Source organism: Chiroxiphia lanceolata, chromosome 7 (assembly GCF_009829145.1).
Source record: "Chiroxiphia lanceolata isolate bChiLan1 chromosome 7, bChiLan1.pri, whole genome shotgun sequence".
NCBI lineage: Eukaryota > Metazoa > Chordata > Aves > Passeriformes > Pipridae > Chiroxiphia > Chiroxiphia lanceolata.
This window is the reverse complement of record NC_045643.1, coordinates 34690314-34709900: the sequence shown is the minus strand read 5'-3', so window position 1 is coordinate 34709900 and position 19587 is coordinate 34690314. Positions and strand designations below refer to the sequence as shown.

The 19587-nt window shown below is 34.9% G+C and overlaps 1 protein-coding gene across 10 annotated transcripts in view; it reads left to right on the top strand.

Moving 5' to 3' along the window:
* The window catches only part of LRP1B (LDL receptor related protein 1B), a 672101-nt gene that overhangs the window by 613218 nt on the left and 39296 nt on the right, over positions 1-19587 (top strand). For 9 of the 10 annotated variants that reach the window (XR_004358017.1, XM_032693191.1, XM_032693192.1 and 6 more), the window contains 6 exons: positions 179-420; positions 6219-6442; positions 6727-6833; positions 10121-10237; positions 12082-12255; positions 12792-12917. Coding sequence is in view for 9 of the 10 variants with exons in the window: in XM_032693191.1 (XP_032549082.1) it covers positions 179-420; positions 6219-6442; positions 6727-6833; positions 10121-10237; positions 12082-12255; positions 12792-12917 (990 nt within the window). In the remaining variant the exon portion in view is untranslated. Of the gene's footprint in view, positions 1-178; positions 421-6218; positions 6443-6726; positions 6834-10120; positions 10238-12081; positions 12260-12791; positions 12918-19587 lie in introns of those variants that run through there. The other variant, XM_032693197.1, reaches the window with a different exon arrangement.

Genomic DNA, 19587 nt, shown 5'->3' with positions numbered 1-19587 from the left:
GAGTATCAAGAGTTGCATATCAGACTGTGAGTGTTTTTGCAGTCTTCAAAAACCAGAAAATAATTTTAATGCAAGAAATTATATCAGATAAACACCAGAAAGCTACTTGAGTGAAACCCACTGATTTTTGCATTAGTTGACATTTACCTTATTTTTGTTTCATTATAATAATCCCTAGGCTCTGAAGATCAAGTTCTCTATGTTGCTAATGACACTGACATCCTGGGTTTTGCATATCCATTCAACTACAGTGATGCTCATCAGCAAATATCACATATTGAACATAATTCAAGGATAACTGGAATGGATGCATATTTTCGAGGGGATATGATTGTTTGGAGTACTCAGTTTAATCCAGGAGGGATTTTCTACAGAAAACTTCACGACAGGGAGAGAAGGCAAAGTAACAGTGGCTTGATAGTAAGTGATCAAAATCAAAGATTAAATGACACAAATTTTTTTTGATTTATTTTTCCATTTTAATAATATGTGCTAATTTAGTAAATTAAAATGCCTACCTGAGAATGATTTTATTTCAACTGTATTTATGGGTACTAATGCCTTTCCATGCAAGACTCTGACAGACTTGGTAGAGTCTCTAGGAGAACACAACTGTAGTATTTGAAAAGCTTTTCTACAGAGAAATAACCAGTATATTAGAAGCTTAGAAATCTTTTATTTTAACAGAGAAAAGAGAAAATGTAATAGAGTTATTTAAGAAGAAAGGCATGAATTTCAAATCCTTGGAAGACAGAAAATGTAGATAGGTTAAAGACAACCTTGATTTCTATAGTGACCATGCAAACAATAATAGGCAAAGCTATGACATACATTTAGAAATGAGAACAGTGAGTATTTAGTCCTTTGTATGTTGAACTGCATAGCATCTTCTTTTGAATAACCATAAATGTAAGTTTGCATTTTACAGCAGAAATGTGAATTTTTCTAAGCTAGGGTGATTTCAAATGAGCTTTACCTGAAAGTAAAATAAATGCAGATTGATACTCATTTTGCCAAATATATTTCTACAATATATGATAGCATTGAACTGAAGATAACAATGCTATCTTTGCTTTGATGTTTCTATAATGCTGTAAATTTAGATGTTGGGTTTTTTGCTCTTAAATTGATAGAGTACAATAGAGTTTTTAGTTTTTTCTTGGCCAGTAATAAATCCAGTTAAAAGTAACACCTGTCTGGCATGTTTCCTTAAGCTTAGGAGAGGTGACAGCGATGACCTTCCATCACATGAATACTTTTATATACCCAGCTGAATAAACAGTAGTAGCAAGAGTAGGCTAATCTTTCATCTATAATTCATACACATCTGTAACCACTTCTAAGTACATTCCATCCAAGGATATTTCCTTTCCAAATGAATGACATTCCTGACCTTTGATACCAGCAGAGCAAAAAGCCTGAGGATGTAAACACCAATAGACACTGAAGGTAGTTTGTGTCTGTGATAACACCTATATGAGAAGAGTGGTTTAAAACCAACATTTCCACCTGCCCAGCAGAGGAGTCTATATTTTGTTGATGGAAAGTGTATGTAAAGTAGATCTGAAGTGGAAAATAATTCCTAGCATTTCCAGTAGGTCAGCTCTGTCATTGGAGTTTTGCAGAAGGATACTTGTATTGAAGATGTGGAATAATTCTACTGTGGTGTTTGTCTTATTTAAATGTGGCAGAAATCTTGACAGACAGATCTCTGTATTGAGTTCATGATGAAAAAGTAATGAACTTGTAAAGTCTTGTGAAATTAGTGTTGAGGGGGTGTTATTGTTATTTATTTATTTTATTTTTCTGTTTTGGTTTTTTTTTGGTAATATGCAGGTGCATTCTGCAATTATAAGAGTAGCCTGCTGACCCACCACCTTTCTAATGGATTTACATTTTCTTAAGGGTCTTTAAAATTTAACATAAGCTTCCTTGACACTTCTTTGTAGTCAGGGGTTTGAAATTTTCAGAGCTGATTTGTCACTGTCTCCCTGTTTAAACTAATAAAAATAAAGTATTCTTAGAATTACTATTTTTCTAATGTACTGAAATAGCTTTTCCTTTTTGTATCTCTGTTTCACCATTACATGAGAATACTTTTTAGTCAGTCACTTCCTTTTCAATTCAAAATTATTGAAAAAATGATATATTTCTTTATATACCACCTTCTTCTGTCTCTTCAGTGTGGGTAGATCCTCGTGATGATGTTGATCCAAACCTTACAAAGCCGTTCACAAATCTGTTTGTGGAAAATGCACAGATTGTATCTGAATATATCTTGGAAACTTGTCATTTATATTTGTGAAACATTCACTTCTCATTGTACTAAACTTTTCAGTTATTTTCCTAGCATTATCTCATAAATACTCAAATATTTTTGCCTTATATACAACTGATCAGTAGGTTAATTGGTTTTATAGTGTTGCTTTAAAATTGTCACTGAAATTCAGTTTTAAAAAGCTTGAGCATTTCTTAATTTTAACCCAAGTTTTTTAATGGATAAGTTTTCAAAGGTTACATTATAACTTTTATATCTAGACTTTGATGTGTAAATCAGGACAGTAAACTTGAACAAAGTCACCTGCATTTTCAGGTAATTACATTAATGCAAAAATCCATCTCAACCAAAATTGCTCCATGGAATTAGCATATCAAGAGCCTTCCTCAGAGAATAGCTTTAAGTAGCTCTCCTGTTTTCCTGTGAAAAGGGGTTTAAACTTGGTACAAATTGAAGCATTAAAGGAAATAGTAAATATCAACTCTTCAGAGTTTATTGACAGATGGAGAAGAGGATTTAATTCCAATGGAGTTCAGACAGTCTAAGTGAATTGGTGATAACTGGTGCAGCTGTTTACTGGCATAATCCTTGGAGAGAGATGTACAAGTTATCTGAGGTGAATACTCAACACCTCACACCTTAACTCAAGTGCTGTTTCTTATGGAAGAGGACAGAAAGCTGAACATTAAAATAATTGCACCATATAACAGGGAAGGAAACAAGTTTTGTAGTGTGTTCAGTCAGTATATAGCAGCTTGCTCCAGTCCCAGAGCTCTGGGAATTTAACAAGGACCCTTAACCACTCTTCAGATTAATCCACATATATTCTCCCAAGGGCTACCCCTGGGCCCAGTGGAATGCAGGGCATCCCTGGGAATGCAAACTATTCCTAAACTGTTCTCTCTAAACAGCACTAATTTATAGTTTTACTTAGAGCTATAACTCTAAGGATGTGGATGATGGTTGTGTACTTAGGAGACCTCTTCTATCTGGAATCAGCTGGTTGGGATTTTTAAATAATCCTACTTACATAATACAAATGGTGATTTGCTAAACCACTGCACCTACTGGGGTGATCATCTGGCAAAGAAAACTTTATGTTTGGGTGAGAAGAACTCTAAAAGTTTTCTAGTATTATTGTTTTTCTTTTTTTTAATTTTTTTTTTTTACTGTTCTACTATTTTTTTGAAGTTATTTTAAGCAAAAATAAAACATTTATATACATTGTTCCATAGCAATTCCATACTAAGAAGATCTGTAAAGGAAATAAGATAAAATATTGCTTCACATATGTTTTATGTTGGAAATTACATTTATCAGTTTGTCTTCCTGTTAAGCATTGCAAAGTGATGGATTCCTGCTGCATGTGTAGCATATTTTCTCCAGTCAAACTCAGCTTTAGGGACTGAAAATTTTTCTGTAATCCAGTATTATATCCAAGTGGTTTCCAGATCCAAGCTGTTACAGTAGCTTCTATTTTTCTTTTTTGTTTGTTTGTTTGTTTGGGGGGAGGTTGTGGGGTTTCTTGGGTTTTTGTTTGGTTTTTTGTTGCTGTTGTGGTTGGTTTTGGGGTGATTTTTTGTTATTAATTCTTTGCCTTGAAAGCAGATTTTACAACAGACAGCAGTTCTGATCAAAAGTTATCAAGCTGACATAGTCTGTAGTTCTTCAGACAACATGTGCAAACTATAAAAGGTGATTAGGCTTCAAACTCCAATTTCTCTAATAAGTTGGAGTACATTATATTTAGCATCAAAGTGGGCTAAAATCACTGTGGAAAATATTAATGTGATTTTCTTCCTGTATTTTCCTCCTTGTTCTGTATGCAAAATCATTCTTCAAAAATTAGCATAATCCAAATAAGCTATTAGGTAAGAGCTCATTTACAGTAAGTAATTTTCCTAGACAGTATGAGAAGATGCACAAGACCTCAGGAATGTGATATGGTGAGGCTGAAACTTAATGAACACAACTGAGAATTACACAGCCATAGCATCAACTAGTAGTTTTTGTTATCTTTTTTAAATCCCTCACATCAGATGCCCCCTTTTCATTTCTTCTGGTTATCTCTTTGTTTGTTTGATGCACCCCAGCATTCCTGGGATTTTACTTCTCCTGTGTAGCTGAGGAGAAAGGGTCAGTGTTACTAAGCAACCCTATCCTTGTTCCAGGATCTTTTTAGGATGTCCCCTTGTCTCCTCTGCTTCTACTACCAGCAATTTGGGAACTGTTTCTTACTCTGCTTGCTAACTCTCGTCATCTGCTTTACCAGGTTCCAAAAAGAGCCAGTCTTACTGTAAACTGTGGGTCTTGAACAGTCTAGAAAAAGGCAAGGAACTGTGCTGGCCATGATAGCTGCTCTTCTTTTTAAAAGGGTTTTTGGTTCCAGCCTTGTAAACCAGTGCCATTGACCCTTGCAGTAGCCAAATTAGTAACTGGAGAGGTCCAGGTATGAGAGGCTTCTTGACATAGGTGCCTGAATATTATCCAGAATTAAAAGGAGTTTGGATTGGAAATACAATTACCCTTACCTGAAAATACTCACATTTCTGGATATCTTGTCCTTTATATGAATGTTACCTGGATAGTAACAAAGAAAAAACAATGGTTGTTGCATGCAAATGCTTCATTTCTTGGAAAAAATTTTGTAGTATTTCTGGAAGCATCTGCTGCCAGTATCATGGTTTCTTACCAAAGAATTGTGATACAGTATTTTTTTTAACTTGAAAAACCAATAGTGACCCTGGTTTTAAAGAGATACTGTTTTGTACATGCAGTGATTGATTTTACTGATTTAATATTCATCTAAATAGAAAATCAAGGTTCTATATATCTATGGAGCATGCATTCTATTACATCTTTGCAGAATTAAAAGTTTATGAACAATGAACTATCTAAATTCACCCTTGCAGTCCTATTTCACCTAGAGAATGAAATGACCTTTATTTTATGATGAAAATAGTCTACAAATGTCTTGTGGTGTTAGGAACTCTGACACCTGAGGAAAACAACTTATTTTAGGATTTTCTTTCCTGGTTTTCAGTTATGTAGCTTAATAGCCTTCCATTGCTTCATTTGTCAAGGAATAGATGTTTTTTGTTCATAATTTAACTTGATGTTAAATAGGTAAATGGGCAAACAATTTTATATGTATTTAGCTCATGCTGGTCTTGAATTTTTTATGATATGCTGCATTCATGTTAGAAATAATTGAGTAATTCTGTTTTACAGGTTTTACTCCTTTCTGCAGGAATTCCAGTAACTTGTTCATATAAATCTCCTATTTACAATATGAACTTCTATCCTAAGGACCTTTTTTTAGATCTAGGTCTTAATGATAACTGTGAAATTGTGACAGAGGTACTATAGTTTATAAATTTAATGTTATAATCAGTCAAGCCTCTTTTACATGTGAAGCTGAATATTGCTGAATACAGAGGGACCTCTAAATGCAGTGATTTTCTTTACCCTTGGCACACTGCTGAGCAGCCACACCTTGGGATGGGCTTCCACAGTGTTTTTCACTGAGGGCTTTGGGATGAGAATCATACCATAGCTCTGCATGGAGTATAATAGCTGTATAATCTTAGTACTTCCTTTTCCTTTCATTTTGGATTGCAGTCTGTAATATTTCTTTGCTTCAGTATCAATAGTTCAAGTAGTTGCTGCCAAAGTGTGTTTTCCTTAGTGTAGGTAGCCTTGAAAAAACAATTTTGAACCATTGACTTGTTCTTCTGCATTGACTAGAACTGTCAGCAGATCCTTTAGAGCTGATCTCCTGCAGGTGGAGTTTAGGTCTTTCCATTTCTGTATTTTTAAATATTTCATTATATTAAAGGTAAAAGTTACTTAACTGTAAAATGTTACATGGATCTTTGACTGTGCAGCTGCTGAGAAAGATCATTTCCATAATTATGACAGTAACATCTGTTCCTTTTAGTGCCCAGAATTCAAAAGGCCCAGGGGCATTGCTGTTGACTGGGTGACTGGAAATATTTACTGGACTGATCACTCCCGGATGCATTGGTTCAGCTACTACACCACTCACTGGACCAGCCTGAGATACTCCATCAATGTGGGTCAACTGAACGGGCCCAACTGCACCAGGCTCCTCACCAGCATGGCAGGAGAACCATATGCAATTGCTGTAAATCCTAAAAGGGGGTATGTGTGTTGCAACATTGCTCTGTTTCGGTGATTCAGACAAAAATTGCAAAGTAGAATAAGAGAAAGTTACGATGCTTCAAATGTCTAATCTTTTCCAAGTAATTTACTTCATTTTCCTGCTCAGTTTACCTGTATGTAAGCCAGGCTCAGTTACCTCCCATCTGTCAGGAAGGTTGAAAGGCTCATAATAATTTAGTATGGCTCATAATAGTTTATAATTTAGTGAAGTGTTTTGGGGTTCTGTGTTGGCATCAAGCTTAATTTTTGCTTCATACTTTTAGGATGATGTACTGGACAGTTATTGGGGATCGCTCTCACATAGAGGAATCATCTATGGATGGCACTCTGAGAAGGATATTGGTTCAAAAGAACTTACAAAGACCTACAGGTATATGGCTTATCATTTTTCCTAAATACACTTGGTAATTCACAGATTTCAGTTTCTCAGATTAAAAACAAACAAACAAGCAAAAAGAAAAAACCAAACCAAAACCAACAAACAAACACCACCCCTCCCCTTAAAATAAAACAAAAAGCCAAACCAAAAAGACCAAAACTTTTGAAAACATGTGTTCTGGTTATTCATACGCAGTTACTATTCAGACTCTTAGTTCTGTTTTCAAATGATGCATCTTGAAAAGACTAACTTTTGTAACAAAGCTTAACATGGTTTAACAAATCAGTACAAAGTACTGTATATAACCAGTTAAAATGTTAGTTCTTCAATAACACTGAACAAGCAAAAGCAATTAAGGGAACACCAGTTAGTGGTGAAACACGTTTTTTTTAAGAATACATTTGCACTCTCACAGCCTGTTCTAGTTACTTTCCTGAATACGCTGCAAAATAGTACAAAACAAGATCTAGGTGCTCAAAGAAGCAACAACTTAATTATTTCCGTATTTTATAGAACTGTTGTGAAGTTTGACAGTACTTGTTGAGATCTTGTGAATTGCATTAAAGACTCCATTGGCAGCATAAAAGTGATTTTTACAACAAAGGAAATCATAAATCCAGAATGAAATGTGTCTCTTAAATAGCAGAATCCTGTCTTGAATCTACAGATGATTTTTTTCATAACCCATTTTCTCATGCAATATTTGTTGTTTCTCCAGGCTTACAATGATAATTTGTTGTTATTGCATTGCAAATTAGGGGTTGTCCAACCTTAGTAAGCATTTCTATTGAAACATGCTTCTTTCAAGGAGAGCCATCTGAATATCTAAGCACTTCAGGAGCTGCCACTATCACAGTAACAAATAATAATATTTTAACCTCTTGTTAAATCATGTGCTAAGATGGGTTTATGGTGTTGTTTATGCAAATTATGCTCAGCCCTTAAAGGAAACACTCTGTTGACATGATTAGATTATAATATAGCCACTTAAAAAATTACGTATGTGATAAGGAAAGCTTTGTGGAGAAGGAAGCACAATGGTAATGGTAATACCATATGTAGTAAAAAAATAAATTCAGTAAAAAGCTCCTGATTATTCAGACTGAAGTACAACAGAATTTTATATTTATCAAAGTTGTTACATATTCTTTACAAAACTTTTATAACATATTGTGAGCATATCAGATACACAATTCATTAGATTTAGACCTAATTGCTGTAACTGTGCTTTTTTTATCTCTTGTTATCAGGGTTAATCACCAAGGCAATGTCCTACAGAACAAGTCACCACTTCCTTGGTCAAAAGGGCATTTAACCCCTTTTTTTGGCCATCCCTTTTGGATTAGTGAATTTACTAAATTTTGTAGGTAGTAACAATATCAAACTTACCTGAAAATGCAAGCAATGACTTATTCCCTGACCAGAAGCAGAACTACAAGAACTTCTCTTCTTAAGTTTCCCATGGTATATTCTATATAGGAAAGATTCCTGCAAATATTTAACCAGACCTCTGTCTCCTTACAAAGGTGAATAAAATGAAAATTAAGAAAATCAGCAGAATTACAAAAATATGAGCAGTCTTTGCAAAGAGGGAATTTCACAAGTGGCTTGCCAGAGTATTGCATTTTCCTGTGCTTACTGCCCGAAAACATTTCTATGACATCCTTCTGTGCTTTTTTCTTCCTTTACTTTGTGGTGGAAAGTAGATGTTTATGGAGTCTTTTAATTTTTTGTCAGATATTTCACACAGATCCATGTCTTTGTAGAGGGAATGCAAAGAAAGAATCCAAACCTTTAATGTTTTCTCCCAAATAAGACTTTACTACTCATAAATTTACTGCTCATAAATTTATTACTGCATATGCCTTTCCTATTTCATGTAAAAGGAAGGGAAAATTTGAGCATTTGGGCTCAACTTCATAGGATTTCCATAGAAATTACTTACACAAGAGTTCTATATGTATAAAACAAAAATAAACACTTTTTTTGCAGTGTCTTATCTCCAATACTGTGAAAGATACATTGAGAATATTATTTATTTATTATTATAGTATTTGTATATTCTTATTAAAATGCAAAGAATAATTTAAAGCTGGAGCATGGGGACTGCTCCTAAAACATTTTCCCTTACAGGTACCATGTATCACAGAGAACGGACACATGGTGATTGCCTTTTACCAGAAATTATTCTCTTTAGCTGTATCCCTGAAGACCAGTGTTTCTTTTACAGGGGCTTTTTTTTTTTTTTAATGGAATTTCAAGTGTAAACATATTTCACTAGTTTATGAGTCACTTTCTCCGCTTCCTCTCATCTATCTCTCGCTGATTAATTTATGACCTTAAAAGGGAGTATTTTTGCTGTTATGTATAATTTCTTTTGATGTATTTTTTCTGACTTACCTACATACATAAACAGGAAGAAAAATACTTTTTCTCCTATTCTTATTAAAAACACACTACAACTTCAAAAGCTCAGAGTGAAATTATTTTATGGTTCAAATATTTTTTCCGGCTGAAGCTTTTGACATGACCTAAAATGGCATATTAATCATTTAATCATCCCCTATGAAACACGGGCTACTTGATTTAACTATTTAGCTATTGCCTAAAGGCTGGGTAGTCACAATGTTATCTGCCTTTTATTCTCATTTGTGCTCTCAGTCACTCACTCTTGTGCTTTCTTTTCATATATAACTTGTGCTTTCTTTTGATATATACACATTTGTCAATATTGCTGGGTAAGTCCTGCAGCACTAATGTAGTTAAAATAATCTGATTTTTAATTCTATAATAATTATTGCGTGTGAAGTATGGCTGATAAGAACAAGAACACAGTTATATACCTGTGGAAACCGGGTAAGTTAGGAAAATTCTGTGAATTTTTATTGCCTTGTTTTTGACATTCAGTGACACCAGTGCTGCTGCTTAGAAATCTATTGGAATAACAGATTTCTGTTGGTAAAGCAAGTTAGAGGATTAGATTCCATGTTTAATTCCCATCTGGTATATATCCCTACCTGCTGAGGATAATGGGTTAGGAAAGGTACTGACCTTGGCACAGTAAGTTAAAGAAAGTAAAAAACCACAGTTGCCCCAAGAGGAAGGTTTCAGTAGAAGGTGTTACATTTTATTGTCCTTGGTTTTCAGGCGAGTTTTTTCCATTGTCACCGTATTTTTTGTACACAAACATATGCGTGATATAAAAATGTACCATTATGTAAAAATAACATTTTCTTTCTAGGTTTTATATACCTATTTGAACTTTATCTTCTTTATAGGCCTCGTAGTTGATCAGTTCAGTCAGCGCCTGTTCTGGGCTGATTTTGAATTATCTGTTATTGGGAGTGTCCTTTTTGATGGTTCTGACTCAGTTGTGTCTGTGAGCACTAAACAAGGTATGGAGAGCTTTTCTGTAACCTGATTCCTATTTTCTTTTGTTTGGCTGAAGTTCCACTATTCAGACAAAGTGTGTAAACAAAAAGCAGTTATTATTAAGTGATATTTATTGGTTTTATTAGACAATACTTCAGATATTATCTGAAAAAAATAGATGTTTAAAATAAGATAATTTTAGCTTTAAGATAATCTAATAAAATTACTTTCAGGGAACAATGATTCAATGGTATATGCCAAACTCCAAGTTTTTAATCTAATCATTAGCTTAGGTAGTATGGAATAACATTGTGGTTGATATTTAGGCTTGGTCTCGCTTGGACTTATGTAGCAACAGGAGAACCTTGACTAAGAAATTAGAACTGTCTGCATTGAACAGGAGCTGTGGAGTTTGTAGAACAGTTGATCTGAATCAGTTCTGGGAGAAATAATGGGCTTGGCTTTCAGGTCAGCAAGTAATCACAGAATTCTCCTAACTGAATGTGAATGAGGAAAGTTCCCTTGGTAAGAAAAGAGATTCTGGTTAAGCAAACTTTGTTTCTATGGAACTGCATGTTGGTTTTTTAACAATTTGTTAGGCGACAATTTATGAGTAGAAAAGAGAGAGAACACATTTAAAAAAAAGAACATTTGATAGCAGGCTTTTGGGGAGAATTGCTTAGTGGGCAGTTGGTGCTGGGGTTTCATCGGGGTGATGTCACATCTAGTGCTCTTGAATTTTTTCACTAATTGTCCAGAATTCGCCAGGGTGTTCTGGAATATACTGGGAGAATACTCCCAAAATCCAGATTGGGCAGGACCAGATTTAACTCATCCTATTTTGGTTTTAAAGCATATTCTTCCATAACTCGAAGGTAGTCATCTGAATAAAGATCCTTTGAGTGTAGGAATCTGACAGCAGCCTCCTCTAACATTGAACCAAAGGAAATTTGAAGGAGTTTAGAAATTGCTTTGCCATGAGACTAAAAACTTCAACCAATTTAATTAAATAAACATAAAATAATGAATTGGAATTTAGAGATTTTTTTTTTATTGAAATAAAATACTGAGTACAAAGTATCGATAGCATGAAAGAACAGTAGGAAGAAATAAAGGCTGATAGTTGAAATTAGATAAATGCAACTGAAATACAAAACCAGTTTTAGTGTAAATGGAGATAATAGCAGGGACAAAGTATCACAAGGAATGATAGATTCTGGGTCTTTATGGCTCCAAGAAGAGATGGATCTCTGGCAAAGAAGTTTTAATCAGAAGCCATTGCCTTGTTACCTGGGTAAATGTGTGAAATTCCACAGCCAGCTGTGCATAGGAAATAAAGCCATGGGGTCTAATAGGCCCTCATAGCTCTTAAAAATGAGGAATTAGTAAAGTTAACAATTTATTTTACATTAATTTGCTATAATTATGAATTAAAATACATGTAGTAGAAGAACTAGCATTTAAAATATGTGAAGAAGGAGCTGAAGTAGTTTCTTTGATTTAAAGCAAAATTATCTGTTTCTTCCTTGTCTCATACTTCTAGTTAAAGTGTTGTACCTGAGTATGTTCTAATTAACAAGCTGCTACTGTAGAGTTTCCCCACTTTTCAATAATCACCCAGTTTCTGAGGCTGAATTGTGTGGAAAACTAATAGAAAGCTTGAGATTTTAGTTGCTTGCAGTGTGGAAGAATTCCTTTTAAGCAGATTGGCTTTTTCTAGACAGCCTTTGTGGGTGCAAAACCAGTAGTCTGAATAGTAGTAATGTCTTTAGGTGGTAACTGTAGAAATGCAATTGAAGTTATTATGAAGACAAAGTTATTTATTATTTGAATCTGATTTTTTATTTATTATCCATTTTTATTCAAGGTTTGCTGCATCCACATAGAATTGACATTTTTGAGGATTACATATATGGAGCAGGTCCTAAAAATGGTGCATTTAGAGTACACAAATTTGGCAGGAGCCTTGTGGAATATCTAAGTGTGGATGTTGATAAAGCAAAAAGTGCCTTGATTTTTCACCGCTACAAACAGATGGACTGTGAGTAAGCATAATTACTGTAAACTCAATATTGAGCACATTCACGTGGGGGGAAGTAACCAAGTTGTACAAATATAAACCAGAAGCTGATTGCCCAGACTGAAAATAGATTTAGTTATATATATTTTTATATAAGTTTGATTTAGATCGTTTGATCATTTTCACTCATTTGAAAGGACATTGGGCAAATGTGTACACAAATGCCTTTTGTACCTGCAATGTAAATGAGATATAAAAGAATTAGAAGAGGGCTGAATACAAATAGCTCTAACTAAAAGCAGATGAAGTTTTTTGCTCCATATTACCAATATGTTTTTTGTTACTGGAGTAAATTCTGTCCTTCAGTGAGTCTTGCACTGCTGTTTGAGTGAAGGTGTTAATGAACTTTAGGCTGTTGACATCCTGGAAACTGGAAGTGTATCAGAATTTTTGTATCTGATTATTTATCTCGTTCCAGCTTTAGAACAAAATTGTAAGTTCTAAAAATAAATAAATAAATAAAATCAATATCTTTATTATTTTGTCTTTTTAAACAGTGCCTAATCCATGCTTGGACCTGACTTGTGAATTCATTTGTTTACTCAACCCTTCTGGTGCAACATGTGCTTGTCCAGAAGGAAAATCATTGATGAATGGAACATGCATTGATCAAAGCCTCTTAGGTATGTACTGAAAACTGCATGAGAACTAGAACATAAACAGCTGGTCACTTTTTGTCATTGCAAAAGGCTGAGTTGTCTGAGAGTCCAGCTTTGTAATATTGTTCAATATACATGTTACTGAGCTGAAATGGAAAGAAAATATGGAGAAGCAAAATCCCAGATTCAAAAAAAACACACAAAAAAATTGAGCTTTCAACTGAAGTGATACAAGATGATATTTAAAAGTGAGTGTATATACATATTGACCAAAAGAAGCTTGCAAGGCTCTGAAGTGTTTTGGATCCCAAATTAAACATTAGCCATTTAGGAGCAGAAAAATAACCTTAAAGACCATCAAGAAACACCTCTGCTTACACTGCAGCAACAGTCAAAGGGCAGTGAGAGCAGCATAGGACATAAATGACTGTGAAGTAACAGACAAAGAAAGAAAAAAACTGAAATATTTTTATCTAAAATTACATCTTTTGGTAACATCTGTAATGACTAATATCAAGTCACAGGAAACCAGACTTCATGGGAAAAGAGCTTCTAAGATCTTGCTGTGGAGAAAATATTCTTATAGAAGAGTATTAAGTACTTTAAAACTGTTTTCACCCTAATTTAGGCTGAACCTAAGGTGGTCAGACTACTGGAATGAATTCTTAGCCAGCTTGAATTTTAAAATGTTCTAGAAGTCACAGGATAGTATTTCTTATGTGTATCACACATATTAGGATGTTTTTCTGATGCCTAATTTCAGGCTCAGAAGTGTAAGTGGTAGATATTTGGGCGAGATCCTCAGTACTTAAAGTGCTTAATTTAGCAATTAAATTAATTTACCTGAAATGTCATAATGGTGTGGAGAAAATCTCACCGATGTATACTACCTACTCTTCAAATATTGAATTAACAAAACTGTGTTTTAGTAGTTTATAATGTGGTGTTAGTAAAGCTCCCAACTCTAAACACCCTCCCTGCCTCTCCACGTGTCTTGTCAAGATTTTATGCTGATACAGCACCACCAAAAAAATTATTTCAAATTACCTATAGTTACTATTCAGGTGTTGAAGAATGGGCAAATAAAAGAATATTGTTTTTCACTGCTAAATTGCAGTAATTTGAGCCCATAATTTCAGCAATGCTACAGTTTTACTAATGAGGCAAAGGATTAAGCCATGGTAATGTTTTTAGGAAGGTGTGTTTTTATTTGAGAAAGAAGTGAAGAGGCTTTTAAATTACTTCACTACTGGTTATAAATTTTTATGGATAGGCAGAAAATGCCTAGAGAAGCATTTTTAATATATTGATAATTTTCAGTACCTTCCCACAGCTTCAATATCTGTTATGACTTTTTAAAGGGCTGCTGAATAAGTGTTTCTTAGGTTTTTTTGTTTACAATTATATTTCAGGTAATGTGTACCATAGGCTTTTTTGTACATTTTTTTCCAGCATGTTATTTATGTAATATAGATTGCAGGTTTTGTAGCCTCACAGATTATAAATTATGAATTGAAAAAACCTCTGTATCATAGCAATCTAACAAGTGTATGTTTTTGCACTATGTAAATTTTTTTTTGAGAGTATTCAGTGGATGTTAAACAGCTGTATAATGCTGACACTCCACTTAGGCTTCCAAGGGTCAGCAGAGATTCCTGGAAAGATCAGAGCTGACCTCAAGATCAGCATCTTGAATTAATGCAGGTTTATAATTAAAGGCTGATTTACAGTCCACTTGCCATTAATAGGTCGCTAATAGCCTGCAAGCAAAAGACAAGTCAATTTATAAACCAGGTTCTTTTACTTTAGGTACTTATCCAGTATGGAATAAAAAATTATGAGCTGTAGTATTTTGTTCAGTTTCTGATGAAGATATAGAAAACATATATTAAATATTCCACAAACATTTGCCTTATTTAAATCTACCATTATATTGTCTTTGTTGTCTCAGAGCATTTTTGGCACAGTTATGGATGTCAGTAACTCAAATCAGAAATTCCTTCTTTACTTGGCTGTATATTGCAGAAGAGTGACCTAGAAATCCAAAGGGAGGTTGTATAATCATATTTTCTTGTTGCAAGTCAGTCCAAATATTTCCATTGATTTTGGTAGTCTTCTGGTTTGTCCCTAAAAGAACAAAATCCCAAAGGATTTTAATTTGAGATGTATCTGTAAAACACTTTTTCGCTGATGTATTCTTTTGGTTTTGCTACTAGTTTGATCACATTGCAATAGATGTGTAGTAGATAGCTTACAGTGATTTATATACATCATGTCTTATCTGTTCAGCAATAAACTACCACTCATTTACAGATCTGAAAACTCAGGTTTTTGATTTCCTGTAGTGGATGTCATTCATACAGCAATAGAAGGGAAAGGTTCTGATTGTTTTGTACTTGAATAGTGGCTATTTCATGTTATGTAAGAAGTTTCTTACTTTCAAATATTAGTACTAGTTGTGGATATCAAGAACTAATGTGACTAAATTGTACTTTCTGAATAATACATAACTGACAGCGTCAAAATGTCACAGCCATCTCCGCTTCCCATCCGTCTTAAATAGTGACCCCAGGAGAGCTTGTGGCTGAAGATTCTGTTTTGACAATACATATTTCACTATCCTTGTGGAAAATGCCTTCCAGCAAATAATGATCATTGTCAACATTTTTATGTCATTCTTCTTTTTGGTAGGTTTTAGCATTATTATTGTACAGATGCATTTGTACAGTTTCTTCTCAGTCTGCCTACTGTAAAGGTTGGTGACTGCAAGGTAATCTCAGTCTTGATCTGTTTCTTACGGCTATATCCCAAAAACTGGGTTGTTGTTTGTTTGTTTGTTTGTTTGTTTTTTAATAGAAGAAAATTAGCTGTCCTAAAATTCTGCATGATATTACTACTAGCTTGACCCATTGAGCTCATTTTTCTTCATAAGGCCTATGTGAGGAATACTAAATACTGAATACTCAGTGGCTGTCTTTAAGACTGAATCCAGATTGCCTCACACAGCTGTTTCACCAGCGTCTCACGCAACGCATGAGAAACAGCTTTTGGGTTTGATTTGGGGTTTTCAAGTTGGAGTTGCATCATTCAGAATGTTTTAATAACAAAATCAAAACAAGTTCCGGTGCGTTCTTAGATAAGCTTCCATCTCATTTCTCCCTAGATGATAATGACTGACAGAGTACAGTGTTTTTTGAGGGTTATTGACTATAGCAGGCCTGACTTTCAGTTTAGAACTGAAAACTACCCTTTAGTTTTCCAGTGGGCGGAATACAACTTCATTTTCCTAAAAGAGACCCCTGGATTTGCATCCATTAGGTTTCTTCTATCTAATTGTCTGTAGCACAATGAAGCTAAAAATGTACCAAGAGGATGAAAACAGAGAGAGTTGCACTGGAGGAAGACAGTGTGTAGTACAGCTGAGTGAGCAAGAGTAATGAACACTTCCAAGAGTTCCCTGATCTGGAGCTTCACGTTTATCACTTTCCTGTTAAGAGGGGAATATTTCTGCTGTCTTCGCTGAATGAAAAGCCTGAGGAAAAATTACAGAAACTCATATCTGGTGTTGCTTCTGAACAGGGATGAAACGTTTAATTCATCACATTGTTTCCTTCTGCGCACTTCTGTGGGGACTTGCCAACTGCACATGTGGATTTCAGGCAGAGCAAGTGCTTTGGCTGGGGATGGAGGGATTAATCCCCATGGACCTTCTTTTTCACCCAATGTCTGCCTCAGGGAGCAAAAGCTATGGCAGTTCAATCCATGCTATCTTTCTGGGGTTTGTCCTGCTTTCAGCCTTCCTAGGTATCAAATAGAACCAGGGTCACACAGAAGTCTGCTCCTGATTTGGAAAAAAAAAACTCTTTACAGCACATCTCCTGTGTTTACAAAGGGGTTAGTGTTGGGATTGGTGTTTCCCAGAACAGAAGAAAATGGGCATCAGTTATTTTTTTCTTACTCTGCATCCTTTTCTTAAACCTTCTCTTCCTTCTAAAATTGTAAAGCAAATATTTTTAAAAGGAAAAAAAAATGTGAAGAGAAAACAGAGAGTAGCATCTCTCTTACAGCATTCAGACAAAGTTCGGGGATAACAATGTTCTGATACATTTAAACATGTGGAAAACTGGCGGGTACTACGACTTTCTGTAAGGACAGGAATATTTGTAAAACCTTACCATAATATTAGAACTCTGCACTCTGTCTTTAGTAGGTACATTCATCTCTATAAAGGATGAGCTACACCTTTGACCAAAGGGTAGGCAAGACCAAATTTTCTGCCCCATGAGATGAGTATTTTCCTTTGTAGGGAGGGAAACTGTTCTTGTCCCAAAGCATGTAGGTCATGAACCTTGTGCTCTGTAGCATCATCTCTCCATTGAACTTTTCTAATCCAGAAATTGGTGGATATTTCAAAAGGGAGAAAATAGCAAAAAGTAAGATGCATTTTTCTCAGAAAAGAGAGGGTTGTTATAGAAATGTCAAAAAAAATGTGTGTGTCTATATATTTGGGGGAGAGGGATGGAATATCAAAAAATTGAATGAGTGAAAATACCGGTAGAGTTCATGAGGCTTTGATTTGCTATTGTATCAGTATTTCTTCTGTGTAAGATTTTCCTTTTACTTTCAGGAAAAGAAAAGAGTCAGAGATGGAGCAGATAAGCCAAAGTCCATTAAAAAACATAAGAAAACCTGCAAATTAAAATTATTTGATTCTTTATTAGCAGTATATTAAGATTGAAATGGGCAAATCAAGGCGGCAGGAGACTAAATAACTGGATTAGGAGAGAATATATAAAATTAGATGACCCATAATCCTTTCCTTTCTTTCATGTTAGAGGTCCAGTAACTTAAACTAGGGGTTGTGTAACAAGTGAAATGATTTACTTCTGACAGTTCAGAAGTGAAAAGAGCAGCTGGGAGGTCTTTGAGTCCAAGTTCCAGCAAGCACAGAGCAGCACAGAATTGACTCCAGACAGAAGCTTCTCTGATTTTAACTTTTTTTTTTTTTTTTTTTTTTTTAAATCTTGTTCCAAGTACATGCTAGAGCTGTTCTTAGCTCATCTTTCAGAGGTCTTTATTCAGTAATTCAAAATAACCGTATTCAGCTTTATAGACAAATTCTTCTGTTTCTCTCCTGTATTCTTTTTCTTTCCGTCTTCTCCTGTGGGACCATTCTGCTCTTGTCTCCCACAAAAAAGCATCTGATCTCCTTTTGTATTCAGTTGATGTGAATCTGCAAGCGTAATTTGTTTCTTGTATTTACTTTCAGACAACAAAGCAGCAGCATTAAAACCCCTATATTGTTAAAGCCTAATGTAGTATTTTACAACTGGCTTATCCATTGCATCTTTCAATCCTATTTCTTGGTTTATTTAAAGTCCAAAATTGTTGAAGTAACTTTTCTCTGTTTCATATTAGATATGTGTTGGAACTCTTGAATTTAAAATGTTTCATAGAGAACAAAATCAGTAGTAATTGTAATTTTTTTTTTTCAGATGTCATGTCTCAATTCTGTGGAATTGCTCTAGAAGAGCATGTTTGTAATGCACTATCAGAAAGGTTCATAAAAATGAGCAGTTGTCTGTACTTCAGTGTTATTTATTCTGTTTTACCAAGTTCTGCTCCATAAACTCATGACTAATGATAAGCAAAACAGATAAGATAAGCAAAACAAAAATAGACCTCTCTGATAAGATATGCTACATTATCCATTCAAACAACTTGTATAATGAGTAACTGGTTCATGGAACATCAAAGGATTTAACGAACCACCCAAATAAATAAAACACTGAAGCATCCTCAAACTCCCAAATACAAAGTAGCTTTGTTACAGCAGGTGTATCCAGAGCGGATACCAAAAACTTAAGTGCAAACAGGATTTCATATTTTTATTGTAAACACATGCCATGAAGTAACGATGTGCCAGTCAGTCCACCACAGAAACTTTTAGATTTGCTATCTACTTTCAGCTTAGTTTGAGAAAGGTGTACAATTACCTGAAAGGTGAGAGTTTCCAGAAGTTCTGTTTAAATAGATTTGATCCCAGGTTACATGTCTGCACCATCTCAGCACTGGTTGTGAAAGGAGGCAGCAGACCCTGCAGAGGAGGGGTGGACACAGGCAGGAAAGAGAGAGTTGGGTGCATTCAAAGAAAGGGCTGTGCACAAGCACAGGTATATTACTGGGCTCTGCAGAATCTGTGCTGGAGAGAACTGTTCAGGTAGAGGATGTGTGACATTTCTAAATTCTGCACTTTTGCAACACAATGTGTTTGAACATCAAAGGAGTTGCTGTGCCTGTGTCACATCAGTCAGTGTTAGACCTCAACAGGTATGGAACAAATGGGAACCTTGACTCCTCCTCATCAGTTGTTTGAGTAAACCAGATGAACTCAGCAAAACACCAGCAGCTGGTGGATCTGCTACTGGAGAGTTTTCAGTGCTTGTGATATCCCTCTTGTTTAAAGCCGTGTAAGCTAAAATACTGGATTAGTTAGAAAGTAGTCTGGCTGCACAGGATTTGTTTTGCTATTTGAGAAATTACAGGTTTAATTGCTGCAAACATGTTTGGGCTGGAAAGGTGCTTGTCTCTTTCTTTAGAATTACAGGTATTTGGATGTTTGAGCATTATATGCTAGTCTATAATTAATTTCTTGTTGGTATCATTGAATAACTTTATATCCTGTTCACTGAAG